General features: G+C 41.9%; 1 protein-coding gene across 2 annotated transcripts; it reads right to left on the bottom strand.

Annotated features, from left to right (window-relative positions):
- Window positions 1-6,897: 6,897 nt before the first annotated feature.
- On the bottom strand, window positions 6,898-8,475 carry LOC767968 (brain expressed X-linked 2). 2 transcript variants are annotated; one of them, XM_005227757.5, is made up of 3 exons: window positions 8,345-8,475; window positions 7,864-7,949; window positions 6,898-7,520 (listed from the first exon to the last, which is right to left on the bottom strand). In XM_005227757.5, the coding sequence occupies exon 3, from the start codon at window positions 7,513-7,515 to the stop codon at window positions 7,129-7,131; it is 387 nt and encodes a 128-aa protein (XP_005227814.1). In that variant the 5' UTR covers window positions 7,516-7,520; window positions 7,864-7,949; window positions 8,345-8,475; the 3' UTR covers window positions 6,898-7,128. The 2 variants fall into 2 exon arrangements, with proteins under 2 accessions (XP_005227814.1, NP_001070502.1); NM_001077034.1 differs by lacking the exon at window positions 8,345-8,475 and having other exon boundaries at window positions 7,864-7,890.
- Window positions 8,476-16,562: the final 8,087 nt, after the last annotated feature.

Raw genomic sequence — 16,562 nt, 5'->3', positions numbered from 1 at the left:
TTACCTTCTGGCTGAATTATTCAGCCTCTTTTCTTCACTGAATTTTCCTACTGAGCTATCCTTACTCTATTACTCTTTATATCCTTAATTAACATTTAATTAAGCAGTTGTTTCCTGATCCTCGCCGACGCCATTCCCGCTTCGAATTCCCTGGATCCACCGGGGCTGGACCCAGGCAGAAAGGAGTGCCTCAAGCCTGTATATTGTCACCTTGCTTATTTAACTTATACGGAGAGTGCATCATGAGAAATTCCAGACTGGGTGAAGTACAAGCTGGAATTAAGGTTGCAGGGAGAAATATCAATAACCTCAGATATGCAGATGACACCACCCTTATGGCAGACAGTGAAGAGGAACTGAAGAATCTCTTTCGATGAAAGTGAAAGAGGAGAGTGAAAAAGTTGGCTTAAAATTCAACATTCAAAAAATGAAGATCATGGCATCTGGTCGCATCACTTCATGGCAAATTGGTGGGGAAACAATGGAAATATTGGTAGACTTTATTTTCTTGGGCTCCAAAATCACTGCACATGTTGACTGCAGCCATGAAATGAAAAGACGCTTGCTCCTTGGAAGAAAAGCTATGACCAACTTAGACAGCATATTGAAAAGCAGAGACATTACTTTTCCGACAAAGGTTTGTTTAGTCAAAGCTATCGTTTTTCCAATAGTCATGTATGGTTGTGAGAGTTGGACCATAAAGAAAGCTGAAGATAGTGCTAAGTGGAGTCCAACTCTTGTGATCCCATGAACTGTAGCCTGCCAGGCTCCTCTGTCCATGGGATTCTCCAGGCAAGAATACTGGAGAGGGTTGCCATTTCCTTCTCCAGGGGAACTTCCTGACCCAGGAATTGAAGCTAGGTCTCTCCCACATTGCAAGCTAATGCTTTATCAACTGAGCTATACAGGAAGCCAAAAGAAAGCTGAGGGCTGAAGAACTGATGCTTTTGAACTGTGGTGTTGTGGAAGACTTAAGAGTCCCTTGTACAAGAAAAAGATCAAACCAGTCAATCCTAAAGGAAATCAGTCCTGAATATTCATTGAAAGGACTGATGCTGAAGCTGAAACTCCAATACTTTGGCCACCTGATGTGAAGAACTGACTCATTAGAAAAGACCCTGATGCTGGGAAAGATTGAAAGCAGAAAGAGAAAGGGATGACAGAGGATGAAATGGTTGGATGGCGTCACCAACTCGATGGACACGAGTTTGAAGAAGCTCCAGAAGTTGGTGATGGACAGGGAAGCCTGGCGTGCTGCAGTCCATGGGGTCACAAAGAGTCGGACACGACTGAATGACTGAACTGAACTGAAACTCTGAATTTCCTGTGTAATTTCTCAATTATTAAATATCAATGATGATTAAAAAATTGAACAGTACTTTGTGCGACAAATCACTTTCACCAAATGTAATCCTTTTGGGGGCTTCTCAGATGATTCAGCAGTAAAGAATCTGCCTGCAATGCAGGAGTTCAGTCCCTGGGTTGGGAAGATCCGCTGGAGGAGAGCACAGCAACCCACTCCAATATTCTTCCCTGGAGAATCCCATGGACAGAGGAGCCTGGTGGGCTATAGTCCATAGGGCTTAGCAGGCATACATGCAATCCTTTTTATGCCAACTTTTGACTAGTGGGATCAATACATACTTTAAAAAATCCACTAATTCTGTTAAGTTTGAAACATTAAGCTAGTCAGTTTTAGTGACTAAACCTTTTTCTTTTAATTTTACATGTGTGTTAACATTAACAGCTAACATTTACTGGGAGAATAGCATATGACAGGCATCTTGTTAAACACTTGCCACATTTTACCAACAAAAAAAATGAAACTAGGAATTGACCAAGTTAGTATAAGGTCACAAAACTTGTGAGTAATGAGGCCAGTACTTGAACTAAGGTCTGCCGGACTCCAGTCTGTGCTTTTACAAACACACCTTAAATCACCTGGGGGGTATCAATGTCTAGGTAATATACCAATCACTCTCTTTCTCTTTTCCTCTCTCTCTCTCTCACACACACACACACACACACACTCATACACACACCCAATCTCTGTCTCACACATACATGCTCGCACACACTCACATAGACATGCACACATACTCCTCCAGTCCTTTTTCTCCTATGTGCTGCCTCATTTTATCTTTCTCTCCTTTATGCTCATCCTACATCTCTTTTTCAAAAGACATTTCCTTTTCTCATTTTGATCTTTAATTTTCCTTGCATAGTACTGTCCCTGTTTTAACCACCTTGGTAAGGGAGACTCTTAGCCAGTGGTGTGCTGAAGCCGGCTGTTAATGGCTCAGAACAGCTAATTGTGCATATATCTTCTCAACTCTACATTAAGTGTTATCTTGTTGGTAGCTGAAAATTAGCTTAGTAGGAGTATTTACACAGTGGAAATAGGCTAACATTATAAATGTGTGTGCATCTGTGCTCAGTCATGTCTGACTCTTTGAATCCCATACACTAAAGCCTGCCAGGCTCTTCTGTCCATGACATTTCCCAGGCAAGAATACTGGAGTAGTTTGCCATTTCCTTCTCTAGGGAATCTTCCTGACCCTGGGATTGAGCTCATATCTTCTGTGTCTCTTGCATTGTCAGGTATGTTCTTTACCACTGAGCCACCTACTATGAATAGTTTACTGGAAACCTAGTTGTTTAATAACATTTAGTTTATCAGCACACCACTAGCTTTAGCACTGTTCAGATGTTTATTTTTTCTGTCTGGGGATCACTGTAGGTATTAGGTAGCTTATCTGCCCATCTACTTCTCCCTTTGGTTTTGTACATACCATTATTTTCTGGAACCCAAACTTTTACATTATCTGCTTAGATTATTACTACATTGATTCATAGTGTGTGTGATGCATATGATTATTACATTATTATTATTATTATATAGTGTACATTGTATGATTATTATATTATTATATAGTGTGTGTGGTGTGTATGATTATTACATTGATTCATAGTGTGTGTGGTGAATTTTACTTCTTTGACATTCAGAAGACAGCTTTATTTTCCAATTATGAATGAACTGAAATTACTTTTTATTCTTCTTAAAGAGATTTATTTTTAGTATTGTGAAGGTATGTTAATGGATATCTTTTCTGAATGCATTTCCCCACTGTGACAGCTAGATATTATGGTCAGAACTCCCTTAAGCTCATTTTGCATTACTTTTTGTCCTGTTTTTGCATGTTTCCTTCTCTCTTATGCCACATTTATGCCATCTATTTCATAGTTTCCTTCCTTAAAGTTTTCTAAAGTGTTCTTGGACCTCTACCTGTTTTAACCTCAAGTGTCTTAAAGAATCTCCCAGACTCTGCTTCTTATGGGCATATTATTATTATTTTCCTTCCTGAAGCATTTCCATGGTCCTGCCTGCATTGGACAACTCCCAAATGATGCTAATTGGAGTACTAGATCTTCTCAACCTTTTTATTACCAGATTCACAGATAATTTCTTTTGTTATTCACAGAGATGGAAAGCCATATTCATTGCCTGTCAAGTTGACCAATTTAGAACTCCCAGAGGGTATCCACATTTTCAAGGTTTGAGGTCCAGTTGACTCACAAATTATATTCTCCGTGTACTTATTTTTTTTTCTTTTTTCCTTTTGATGCACTACACAGATTGTGAGATCTTATGTCCCTTACCAGGGATTGAACTTGGGCCCTGGCAATGAAAGTGCTGAGTCCTAATCATTGGAAATTCCCGTCCTCCATGTACTTGTATTTGTTATTGTTGCTTAGTCGCTAAGTCATGTCTGACTCTTTGTGACCCAATGGACTGTGGCCCGCCAGGCTCCTCTATTCATGGGATTTCCCAGGCAAGACTCCTGGAGTGGGTTGCCGTTTCTGTCTCCAGAGGATCTTCCCAACCCAGGGATTGAGCCCACGTCTCCTGAATTGGCAGGCAGATTCTTTACCAATGAGCCCCCGGGAAGCCTAATGTACTTATATTAGTCCTCCAAATTTTGTGTTTCTCGAAAACAACAAATGACTTCTTAATAACATACTCTGTGCCTTATTCAATTAAAGTAGATGATAAAATGGTTGCATATACTTGTTTTTTCATCCTGTTCCTTAGTCCTACCTTTCCTCCAATTGTAACTCCATAGTAGAAATTTACCCAACCACAAGAGTGATTAGTAAGCTGATGATTTATGCCTGCACCTTTCCAATATTGTCAGCTTGACCTCTGCTTTTCCTAGCCAATGCTTTTTTTTTTCCTAAACAGATTATTTTGACAAATTTGACTAAGTATAACTGTTTTCCAAGATTTCTTCAAAATATAAGTGTCAAAATCTCAGATGACTGTTTTGGTTATGAAGTTGTCTATGTGATTCCCTTCCCTAACCCTGATGCTACCCTATATTTTCATTGTATTGCTAAGTCACTTCAGTCATGTCTGACTCTGCGACCCCATAGACAGCAGCCCACCAGGTTCCCTGCCACCTCCCCCCCACCGCCCCATCCCTGGGACTTTCCAGGCAAGAACACTGGAATGGGCTGCCATTTCCTTCTCCAATGCATGAAAGCGAAAGGTGAAAGTGAACTCGCTCAGTTATGTCCGACTTAGCGACCCCATGGACTGCAGACTACCAGGCTCCTCCATCCATAAGATTTTCCAGGCAAGAGTACTGGAGTGGGTTGCCATTGCCTTCTCCCATTTTCATTGTATAGAACTAATTTCTTTCTTTACATTTGCTGATTTTCAATATCTGTAGCCTCAGGTCTATGTTGGCTTCAGAAGTTATGAGACTCTTTCTTAAGCATACACTTTTGTCAGATTCCCAGTAGAAAACTTTACATTAGGTTGTTCCTGTCATTAGTGACAACCTGACAAGGTCAATAGTGCTGCTCAGGAACCCAATTTAGTTTTTGTTAGTTTATATAGTTTGTGGTTAAAAATTATGAAACCATTGGAAATTTGAACCATGACCGATTATTAAATAATTGTTTTCCACATTTACTTGTGATTATGATACTGTGGTTATGTTTTAAAAGCATTATTACCCTTTAGTGAAAAGCATTACTATTCTTTAGCGGGCTTCCCTGGTGGCTAAGCAGTAAAGAATATGCCCACAATGCAAGAGACCTGGGTTTGATCTGAAAGTTGGAAAATTTCCCTGGAGCAGAGCATGGCAACCCACTCCAGTATTCTTGGAGGACTAGGACTGAGAGTCTTAGTTCCTTACTGCCTGTTGGCTGTAAGATACTCTCCGTTCTTTGCCATATGGGTCTCTCCAATATAGCAGCTTGTTTCCTCAAAGCCACTAAGGGAGTAGAGGACAGGGAGAGAGTCTCCTAGTAAGATAGAAGTCATAATCTTCTGTAACACAATTACAGAAGTGACATCACATCACTTTTGCTGTATTCTATTGATTAGAAATAAGACTTAGTGGTTTTGCCCACATTCAGTAGGAGAGACAATTTAACCATGGAGGCTTCCTTGGTGGCTCAGACAGTAAAGAATCTGCCTGTAATGCAGGAGACCTGGGTTCAATCCCTGGGTCGGGAAGATTCCCAGGAAGAGGGCATGGCAACCTGCTCCAGTATTCTTAGCTGGAAAATCCCATGGACAGAGGAGCCTGGTGGGCTACAGTCCATAGTGTCGCAAAGAGTCAGACATGACTGAAATGACTTAACATGCATGTGTGCATGAATACTGTATCTTTGGGTAACTTGAAATCTACATATCTTTCTGTCAATGAGAATTTTTTATGTACTTTTATTGCATTTATAAGCTCACTCTAGAGTTCTTTGGATCTGGATGTACTTCTTTTCTGCACAAGTAATCCATATGCCTTAAGACAAATGTAGTTGAGTACAAGGAAAAAAATCACCCAATATCCCACAAAAGAGAACCACTGTTAACTTCTTAGTGTATACACTTTCAATTTTTATATAGTAAACCTAAAGGTCTTTTAAATTTTCTCCTGCTTTGCATTTTAATGCTTCTTTCCACTGAATTCAGATACTCATCTTTATGTTCTTCTAATTACTATGGTTCCTACTGAAGAACTGAGATCATAATAAGTATATACACACTAGTAGCCTTTTAGACATTAATGTGCATCTGAATCACCAGGGAAGTTTGCTAAAAACAGAAGTTCCAGAGCTCCATTCAGTAGATTTGGACGGGTACATTTTTAAGAAACTCCTCAGGTGATTCTCACACAGGTGGCTGATGATCATAGTTTTAGAAACACTAGGACATTATTAACTGAATCCAGTGTTCCTTTAGGAATTGCAAATAATCTCTTCTGGAGAATTGAAGTTACATATCCAAGATTATTTTATTCAGGGACTGAATGAGACAAAAACTCAGAGCTCTTTATGCAATCATTATTAATTGTATTTTGCCAAGTGCCTACCAGGCAGAATCACAAACTAACTAGCAGAAAGTGCAGCCCTGAGGGGGAGGAAGGATGCTGGACTGGGGAGATCTATCTTTGGGGACTCTTGCTAAATATTTGAAGGGAAAATCTGAGGGTAGGGGGAAAATCTCAGGGGAAAATCTGGGGTTCTTGCTTAATATGTGGAGATGGGGAAAAAATAGGTAAAAGCACAGCTCAGACACACCAGACCTTGTTTTACAGTCATGTGAAGCAAATATAGCTCCCAATTTGTAAAGAATTCCTGGGTTTATTCATCAGGCTTAAAGATTCAAATTTCATAACCAAGTATTTATTAAGTGACTCTATGGCTCTCATAAAGTCATTAAAAATAGTTCCACATCTTCTTAAACTACAGAAATTATAAAAGACATCAACCCATGTCACAGAAATGAGTCCCTGTATTAATCTTTCAGTACATTAATTTCAGCATTTTTGTCTTTATGTATTAGATAAGTATTAAATTTGAAATAAAAAATAATACATACAGAAATTACTTTTTTAAACTGCTTTATTTACTTCACAATATATAATAAGCATCTTGCCATGAAACAGGTAAAATTATCCTGTTAACAAAATCTTACAGACTGGGTCAAAACATTCATCTAGAAGCTGGTAATCTGAGACCCACCAGAAATGAGTGGCATCAAAAGGTTTATGACAAAGGTACATCATGAACATGTAAGTTTAGGAAGCAAGTGTGTCTCCCTATTAACATCAGGATTTAAGGCATAAGGCAAAACTCATCATTATGTTCATGGTGAGGGGGGTCAGTGCTAACTGCCCGCAAACTGTGACTCAACTGCTTTTCCCTCAGCTTTTCCATGAGTTGTCTCATCTCTTCCCCAATCCTTTCTATATTCTCTTCTCTCATCCTTGCCTGTGGCTTTCCAAGCCTCTGAGTCATGTCCCATCTATAATGTAGAATGGGCTGCCTAACACGGAACCGTCTGCGATTTCCTCTAGGTACACAATATTCACCAGCTCCCAAAGAGAGGGCCAAAGGCTCTCCTTTATTAGCATCTTGCTCTTTTTCATCCTTTTTTTCATTTTCTTCGTTGGCATTTTCCATGGTGAGGTTTTTCAGCACTTGTTCCTCTTTGGGCATCATTGCTCCTAGAAGACAAAAGACATGAAAAGCGACTGCATTTTTGATGGGTAGATCAGCACCGAGGACAGAGGCCTTACTAGGAATTTTCAGAGGTCTAGATATCATGGTTTTCTTTCTTTTAATTTTCACACCTGAAAGGCTTCGTGCATCCTCTAGGGGGCCCCCAGTCCGAGCCCTCCCCGTTCCTTCTCAGTTCTTTCCCCTCCCTCCTCCTAAACCCACCATTTTCCCTACAGATCCATCCCCTAGGCCATTTCAAACATCAAAATGGAGGTCGGGGCATGGGGAAGTTGAGAGGGGTATGACGGGGTTCTGCACCCCTTTACGCACACTGTCCCCTGCACCGACCTGAGCCTATCCTTGCTGTCTCCTCCTCCTTCCGATTCCTGTTGCAAAGTGAGTTGCTACAACACTTGACACGTAGACCCGCAGACCTAAGTGGATGGAGGGAGGGAGTACTGTCACCAAGCTCTCGGTGCCGAACCACCGCTCCTCCCCTGCCCCCGCCGCCCCCCGCGACCATCGTCCCCAACCCCATGGCCAGGTGCCCCATCCCCGCCCCACTCCCGGGCTCACCATTGCCCTGCAGAAATTCAGCGATGATTTCCCATCGCTCTTAGTTGCTCTGCTTCCCTCCCTGGAACCCTGTCCCCGCCCCGCCCCCCGCCTCCCGCACGCCCACCCCAGGGGGCCCTTATTTCTGTTCCCAGGAAAGCTGGGGTGTGGAAAGAACTCGCCGGGATTCTCCATGCTGAACCCCTGCGCGGGCCTCTAGGGTTGGTTGGCCACTGCCTCCCTGGCGTCAGCGCGCGGGCCCCGGGGCCCTTACCTGCTCCACTTGCCGCGGGCCCGATGCCAGCCCGCTGAGCTCAGGGCAGCGGGGAGCTGATAACCAGACAGGAGTGACGCCTGCACTTAAGGCTGCACCGCTCTGCAGCTTGCGGTCACGTGAGGGCCCCGCCTCATCGCCGAGCTCGCCTTCCGATCCCCCCTCCCCCAACCCCCAATAGGACCCGCCCCTCCACCTCTGCACGCAAGAACCTCCCAGTCCACACAGCTGTGTGCTAGGCCCTGGGCTCGGCTCAGTTCTCTCCAATCTGAGACCCATAGGTGGCTTCGCTGCCCTATCTTTGGGGTTTGACCTTCTCTAGGTACAATGGAGTGTCTACATCTCCCAACCACTCCAAGGCCTTGGTATTAATTTTGGCCTTTTCTGCTTTTTTTCCTCTTGTTCTCCTTAGCTGTATATTGACTTCCTACTAATTTCTCTTTATTTCCATTTAAAAAATCAGTATGTCTCAAAAAAAACCCCTGAGAATTAGGAAATTTTATTTTTGAAAGACATGTTTCAAGCTGGGGAAGTAAAAGAGAAAAAAAAAAACTCGTTTATGTTCTCTTGCACCTCACAGAAAATATTTTCTGTGGACTTCACACAGCTTCATTTTGAGAACTTTCTATTGTTTCATTGAATAAAAAACATGGGGGAATCTTTCTAAACAAACACAGTTGGTGTTTTGAAAATGATCTGTGAAGTTAATCTTCAAGGAGAAGTCTGCTTGCCAAATCTTGGCTATTTTATGTAAGTAATTATCTTTTTTCCCCTTTGGGGACAGATTTCAAGTCTTATTAATAAACATTTATGTTTTATTCTACTATAATAAACATTCATTAAATATGAAAAGCATTTGCTGGCAATTGAAGTCATCTGCTGAAATTTAACAGTTATTATTAAAGATCGTTTTGAAGACCTAAGCAAGGTCTCACAAGGCCTTACAAATAGCTGAGAAGAGAAGCCAAAGCAAAGGAGAAAAGGAAAGATATACCCATTTGAATGCAGTTCCAAAGAAAAGCAAGGAGAGATAAGAAAGCTTTCCTCAGTGGTTAATGCAAAGAAATAGAGGAAAACAATAGGATGGGAAAGACTACAGATCTCTTCAAGAAAATTAGATACCAAGGGAACATTTCCTGCAAAGTTAGGCTCAATAAAGGACAGAGATGGTATGGACCTAACAGAAGTTGAAGATATTAAGAAGAGGTGTCAAGAATACACAGGAAAACTATACAAAAAAGATCTTCATGACCCAAATAATCACAGTGGTGTGATCACTCACCTAGAGCCAGAAATCCTGGAATGTGAAGTCAAGTGGGCCTTAAGAAGCATCACTATGAACAAAGCTAGTGGCGGTGATGGAATTACAGTTGAGCTATTTCAAAACCTAAAAGATGATGCTGTGAAAGTGCTGCACTCAACATACCAGCAAATTTGGAAAACTCAGCAGTGGCCACAGGACTGGAAATGGTCAGTGTTAATTCTAATCCCAAAGAAAGGCAATGCCAAAGAATGCTCAAACAACGGCACAGTTGCACTTATCTCACACGCTAGCAAATTAACGCTTAAAATTCTCCAAGCCAGGCTTCAACACTACATGAACCATGAACTTCCAGATGCTCAAGCTTGATTTAGAAAAGGCAGAGGAACCAGAAGTCAAATTTCCAACATCCATTGGAACATCGAAAAAGTGAGAGAGTTCCTAAAAAGCATCTACTTCTGCTTTATTGACTATGCTAAAGCCTTTGACTGTGTGGATCACAACAAACTGTGGAAGATTCCTAAAGAGATGGGAATACTAGACCACTTGACTTGCCCCCTGAGAAATCTACATGCAGGACAAGAAGAAACAGTAAGAACTGGGCTTGAAACAACAGACTGCTTCCAGATTGGGAAAGGAGTACATCAAGGCTGTATATTGTCAGCCTGCTTATTTAACTTATATCCAGAGTACATCATGAGAAATGCTGGACTGGAGGAAGCACAAACTGGACTCAAGATTGCCGGGAGAAATATCAATAACCTCAGATATGCAGATGACACCACCCTTATGGCAGAAAGCGAAGAAGAACTAAAGAGCCTCTTGATAAAAGTGAAAGAGGAGAGTGAAGAAGATGGCTTAAAACTCAACATTCAGAAAACTAAGATCATGGCATCTGGTCCCATCACTTCATGGCAAATAGATGGCAAAACAATGGAAACAGTGCCGGACTTTATTTTTCTGGGCTCCAAAATTACTGCAGATGATGACTGCAGACATGAAATTAAAAGATCCTTGCTGTTTGGAAGAAAAGTTATGACCAACCTAGACAGCATATTAGAAAGCAGAGACATTATTTTGCCAACAAAGGTCTGTCTAGTCAAAGCTTTGGTTTTTACAGTAGTCATGTATGGATGTGAGAGTTGGACTGTAGAAGTGCTGAGCACAGAAGAATTGATGCTTTTGAACTGTGGTGTTGGGGAAGACTCTTGAGAATCCCTTGACTGCGAGGAGACCCAACCAGTCTGTCCTGGCGTGCTGCAATTCATGGGGTCGCAAAGAGTCGGATATTACTGAGTGACTGAACTGAACTGATTGTCAGGAAGAGCCTTTACTAATACCAAGTTCCCACAATTATATAAGGACTTTTTATTTTCTTTTGGTTGTGAGATCCCATTTTCTAAGGATTGTAACTATTTTTGAAAAGAAGTTAGTGACATATTTTGTTAGTTCGGCGGTTTCTTGATCTAGAAGTAAATCATTTTTGAGAAATGGCCTCCCATATAACATTTCAAAAGGGCTGAGTCCCAGTGACTGTGGAGTATTTCTTATTCTCACAAGACCTAAAGGAAGTAATGAAGTCCAGGAAAGGTAAGGCTCTTGTGAGAGTTTTCATAAATGTTGCTTAATCATATTTTAGCTTTTTCTACCTTCCCAGAGGAGTGAGGCCTCCAGGCACAGTGTAAATGAAACTCTATTCTTAGGGCCTGGGAGACGCCCTGTGCTATTGTAGCCTTAAAGGCAGGGCCACTATCACTTTGAATTCCATGTGGCAGGCCAAAGCAAGGAAAGATCTCCTATATTAAAGTTTTAACAACTTCTTTTGCTTGTTCTATTCTACAAAGGAAAGCCTCTATCCACTCGGTAAAGGTATCAACCCAATCCAGTAGGTATTGATGTCCTTTGGCTTTTGACATATGAGTGAAATATATCCAGTCCTCTCCAGGATATCTTCCTGTACACTGTAAGCCTGGGAGAGCTGACTGGTTGTTACAGGGATTATTCTTTTGGCAGACTTCACATCCTTTAACAATCTAGCTTACAGTTTTTATTAATCCTTTTCCCTTGAAAAGACTCTTAGCAGGTTGGTAAGTATTTTCAATTCCCAAATGGAAAGTTTGCTGTAGAGCTTTAAGAATTTTTCATTGGGTGCTGTAGGGCAATACAAGTTTTTCATCTTCTGTTTGAAGCCATCCAGAGGGGAGTAGAGTATCTCCATGATAAAGAGAGTGTTGACATTTCCTGGGAGAATGCTGGGATTTTATGTCACTGGGGATCTTATTCCAGAGGACGGGAGCCTGAGTATTAAAAGACTTGGATGGCTGCCTTCTTTTACCTGTTGGTCAGCTCTCCTATTTCCCATTGTTATGTCAGGATCATCCTTTTGATGGCCCCGGCAGTGTATTACAGCCACTTCTTTGGGTAGTTTAATTGCATCTAAGAGGCACATAATTTCTTGGTAGTATTTAATGGGACTGCCATCTGAGGTTTTAGAACTAAACAGACATTTCTCCAAAGAAGACATACAGGTGGCTAACAAACACATGAAAAGATGCTCAACACCACTCATTATCAGAGAAATGCCAATCAAAACTATAATGAGGTACCATTTCACACCAGTTAGAATGGCTGCTATCCAAAAGTCTACAAGCAATAAATGCTGGAGAGGGTGTGGAGAAAAGGGAACCCTCTTACACTGTTGGTGGGAATGCAAACTAGTACAGCCACTATGGAGAAGAGTGTGGAGATTCCTTAAAAAACTGGAAATAGAACTGCCATATGACCCAGCAATCCCACTGCTAGGCATACACACCAAGGAAACCAGAATTGAAAGAGACACGTGTACCCCAATGTTCATCACAGCACTGTTTACAATAGCTAGGACATGGAAGCAACCTAGATGTCCATCAGCAGATGAATGGATAAGAAAGCTTTGGTACATATACACAATGGAATATTACTCAGCCATTAAAAAGAATACATTTGAATCAGTTCTAATGAGGTGGATGAAACTGGAGCCGATTATACAGAGTGAAGTAAGCCAGAAAGAAAAACACCAACAGTATAATAATGCATATATATGGAGTTTAGAAAGATGGTAACAATAACCCTGTATGCAAAACAGCAAAAGAGAGAACAGTCTTTTGGACTCTGCGGGAGAGGGCGAGGGTGGGATGATATGGGAAAATGGCATTGAAACATGTAAATTATCATATGTGAAATGGATCACCAGTCCAGGTTCGATGCATAATACAGGGTGCTTGGGGCTGGTGCACTGACTGGGATGTCCCAGAGGGATGGTATGGGGAGGGAGGTGGGAGGGGGGTTCAGGATGGGCAACACGTGTATACCCCTGGGGGATTCATGTTGATGTATGGCAAAACCAATACAATATTGTAAAGTAAAAAAAATAAATAAAATAAAGTTTCTTTCCTTCCAGATAGCAGCGTGAAAATGAAGGACTAAGTAAGCATATTTAGAATCAGTATAGATGTTCACTTTCTTGTCAGTTCCCAGCTCTAAGGCACTGGTTAAAACAGTCAATTCGGCTAATTGAGCACTAGTTCTAGGGGATAGGGGATTACTTTCTAAAATTTTAGATAATGTGACTATTGCCTATCCTGATCTTTGCTACAAAAAGATTAAACTGGTCTCTTGCAGGCAGGCTGAGGAGCTTCCCAGGTGGCACTAGTGGTAAAGAACCTGCCTGCAATGCAGGAGACCTGGGTTCGATCTCTGGGTGGGGATGATCCCCTGGAGAAGGACATGACAACCCACCCCAGTATTCTTGCCTGGAGAACCCATGGACAGAGGGGCTTGGCAGGCTACAGTCCATAGGGTTGCACAGAGTTGGACATGACCGAAGTAACTTAGCACAGGCAGGCTGAGAGCAGGAGCCTGAAGAAGAGCCTGTTTTAAAGTCTTAAATGCATGTATTTCTCCAGGTTCCCATTGTAATGCCTTTTGTCCTGATTCTGCATATCGGGGAATCCAAATCCAGCTGTAAGTGGTTATGCCAAGGAAACCATGGAGTTATCTAAGAGTATTAGGGAGTGGATGTTGTAAAATGGTTTCCATTCTTTCTTTTCCCAGGGTTCAAACTCCATGGGAGAGTTTGAGTCCTAAATATTTGACTTCTTGTTGGCACATTTGAGCTTTTGATTTTGATATCTTGTAGTCACATGGAGCTAGATAATTAAGAAGGTCACAAACAGCTTGGTTACATTTTTTGTCTGTGTCAGCACAAAGGAGAATATCATCTACATATTGAAGGACTTTTATAGATTCAGTTGTGTGAAAGGCAGCTAGGTCTTTGGCTAACACCTGCCTGAACAAGTGAGGGCTATCTCTAAATCCTTGAGGCAACTCTGTCCAAGTTGAGTAGAGAAATCAGATGGATCCTCAAAAGCAAACAAAAATTGTGAACTTTGAGCTAAGGGTATGCAAAAAAAAAAAAAAAGGCAGCCTTCAAATTTAAAACAGTAAAATAAGTGGCTGTTTCTGGGATTTGGAAGAGTAGAGTACAGGGGTTAGGTACGACAGGATGTAATGGTATTACAGCTTCATTAATGAGGCAGAGATCCTGAACTAGACACTATTCCTGATTAGGCTTTTGAACTCCCAGAATAGTTGTATTATAAGGGCTGTTACATTCTATTAAGAGCCCCTGTCCTTTGAGGTTTTCAATCAAGGGAATAAGTCCCTGTTTTGCCTCTGGCTTTAGAGAGTATTGTTTCTGGTAAGAAAAGTTATTAGGATTTTTAAGAGTTATCTGTACTAGTTGAGCTGAGATGGCTCTTCCTGTCTTTTCTCTGGTTGCCCAGACTTCAGGGTTAATTTCTACTTCTGTCAGGGGTAAGCATAAGTTTTCTGTAGATTCCATTTCCATATGAATTGAAGTTTGCATTTTAGATAGAACATCTCTTCCTAGGATGGGGGTTGGGCTTTCTGGTATTACCAGAAAGGCATGAGAAAAAAGAATAGAATCCCAGTTACAATTCAACTGTTGTGTAAAGAATTTTGTAACCAGCTTTCAAGAAATGTCACGTATAGTAGCTGACTTGGTAGAAGGAGGACCCAGATTAGAGAGGAGGGCTGAGAAAGTAGCTGCTGTACCAAGTATGAAGATAACAGGATGGCCGCCTACAGTTAGAGTCACCTGAGGCTCCTGTGTGGTGATGAGGACATGAGCCAAAGTGGGAAGCCTCTGGTCCCCTCAGTCTTGATCCTGGGTCTGAGTTTCTGACTCCTGAAACCTACGTCCCTGGGGACAGTTACTCTTCTAGTGATCTCCTTTGCAAGTGGGGCAAGGCCTCGGTAGTGACCTCTGCTTGCGCTGGGGGCATTGTCCCTTAAAGTGTCTGTCCTTTCCATAACGGAAAGAGGCTCCAAATTTTTTTGTCCTCCCACCTTTGCAGCCCTAAAGTTAACTCCCTGTAGGGCCATAATGAGAGCTTCCACCTTTCTCTTATCTCTCTTGTCTTTTTCCTTACATTCCTCCTGATCTCTATTAAAGAATATTGATGTGGCAGCTTTTAGGAGGCACTTTAAATCCATATCTGGGCTGAAGGCCAATTTTTGGAGTTTCCTCCGAATATCTTGAGCTGATCGAGTAATAAATTTGTCTTTAAGAATAAACTGGCCCTCTAGGGAGTCTGGGTCCAAATAACTGTTTTCTCAATGCCTCCCTGAGCCTTTCCAGAAAAGCTGTGGGATTTTCCTCCTTTTACTGAGTCACTCCTGATAGTTTGGAGTAGTTTAATGGCTTCGCTCAAGATTTTTTTTAAGCCTTCCTTAAAGCAATTGATAAAGTGAACTCTCTTCCAGTCATCATTGACTTTGTCATGTGCCCAATTAGGATCAGCTATGGGCACTGCCTGGAGTCTTATAGGAAACCAGGATGATTCACTGTCAGATATCCCCTGCAAGCTAGTAGCATACCATTCATCTCCCCATTCCTGGGCATTTTTAATTACTCTACTTCTTTCATTGTCAGTAAGGGTGCTAGTCAGGATGGGCATAACATCTTTCCATGCCACTTCAAAAGACTGAGTTAGACCCTATAGTTGTCAGGATCTTCAGTAATGCTTCCTAGGTTTAATTTAATTTGTCTTAAATCTTGGAGGGGGAAAGGGACATGAACTTGCATGGATTGCAAGTCCCCATTAGGAACTTCCTGTAATGGAAGGAGGGAAGAATATAGCCTAGAGATCACCGGGGTTGCATTAGGAGCCACTAGGATGGGAGCTGCTGCTGGTGCTGGAGGTGTTACCAAAAATTGTGGAGGCTCCCATAGGCTAGGTTTGGGCATCCCTGGATAAGGCAGACAGTTTGAACCCAAGGGTCTGGGGGAAATTATAGGCATCACAGAAGGAATAAGGCCACAACTCCTGCATAAGAGGGTGTTTTCTCTCAGGACAAAGAAAACCTGTATATATGGGACTTCTGATCATTTTCCTTCTCATCTACAAAACAGGTCTAGTTGGAGGATGGTATTATAATTAAGTGAGCCCTCAGGGGGCCATTTTCCACCATCAGATACATCATATTGAGGCCATGCCTTGGTGAAGAAAAAGATATGCTTCTTTAACAGGGCCTGAGGGTAAAATTTCTTCCAGTTCTTCAGTATACATACCAAAGGCGTCTGCTTTGAGCCAAGTATGGGGCTCGAAGAGGTTGCTCCCATCTGAAGGAGAGGACCAGAGTCCAGTGCCTTTTGCCTTTTCTCTGGTTCTTCCAATAGAGGGCGTCCCCTCCTTGTGCAGTGGGAGTAAGTTCAGTTCAGTTCAGTCGCTCAGTCACGTCTGACTCTTTGTGACCCCATGAATCACAGCACACCAGGCCTCCCTGTCCATCACCAACTCCGGGAGTTTACCCAAACTCATGTCCATCGAGTTGGTGATGCCATCCACCCATCTCATCCTCTGTCATCCCCTTCTCCTCCTGCCCCTAATCCCT

This window comes from Bos taurus, chromosome X (genome assembly GCF_002263795.3).
Source record: "Bos taurus isolate L1 Dominette 01449 registration number 42190680 breed Hereford chromosome X, ARS-UCD2.0, whole genome shotgun sequence".
NCBI lineage: Eukaryota > Metazoa > Chordata > Mammalia > Artiodactyla > Bovidae > Bos > Bos taurus.
Note: the sequence above shows the minus strand (reverse complement) of the source record. Positions and strands in the feature narration are given on the sequence as shown.

What these genes read in the sequence shown, in the direction of transcription:
- LOC767968 (XM_005227757.5), bottom strand. Translation starts at nt 7,515, where the DNA reads ATGATGCCCAAAGAGGAACAAGTGCTGAAAAACCTCACCATGGAAAAT.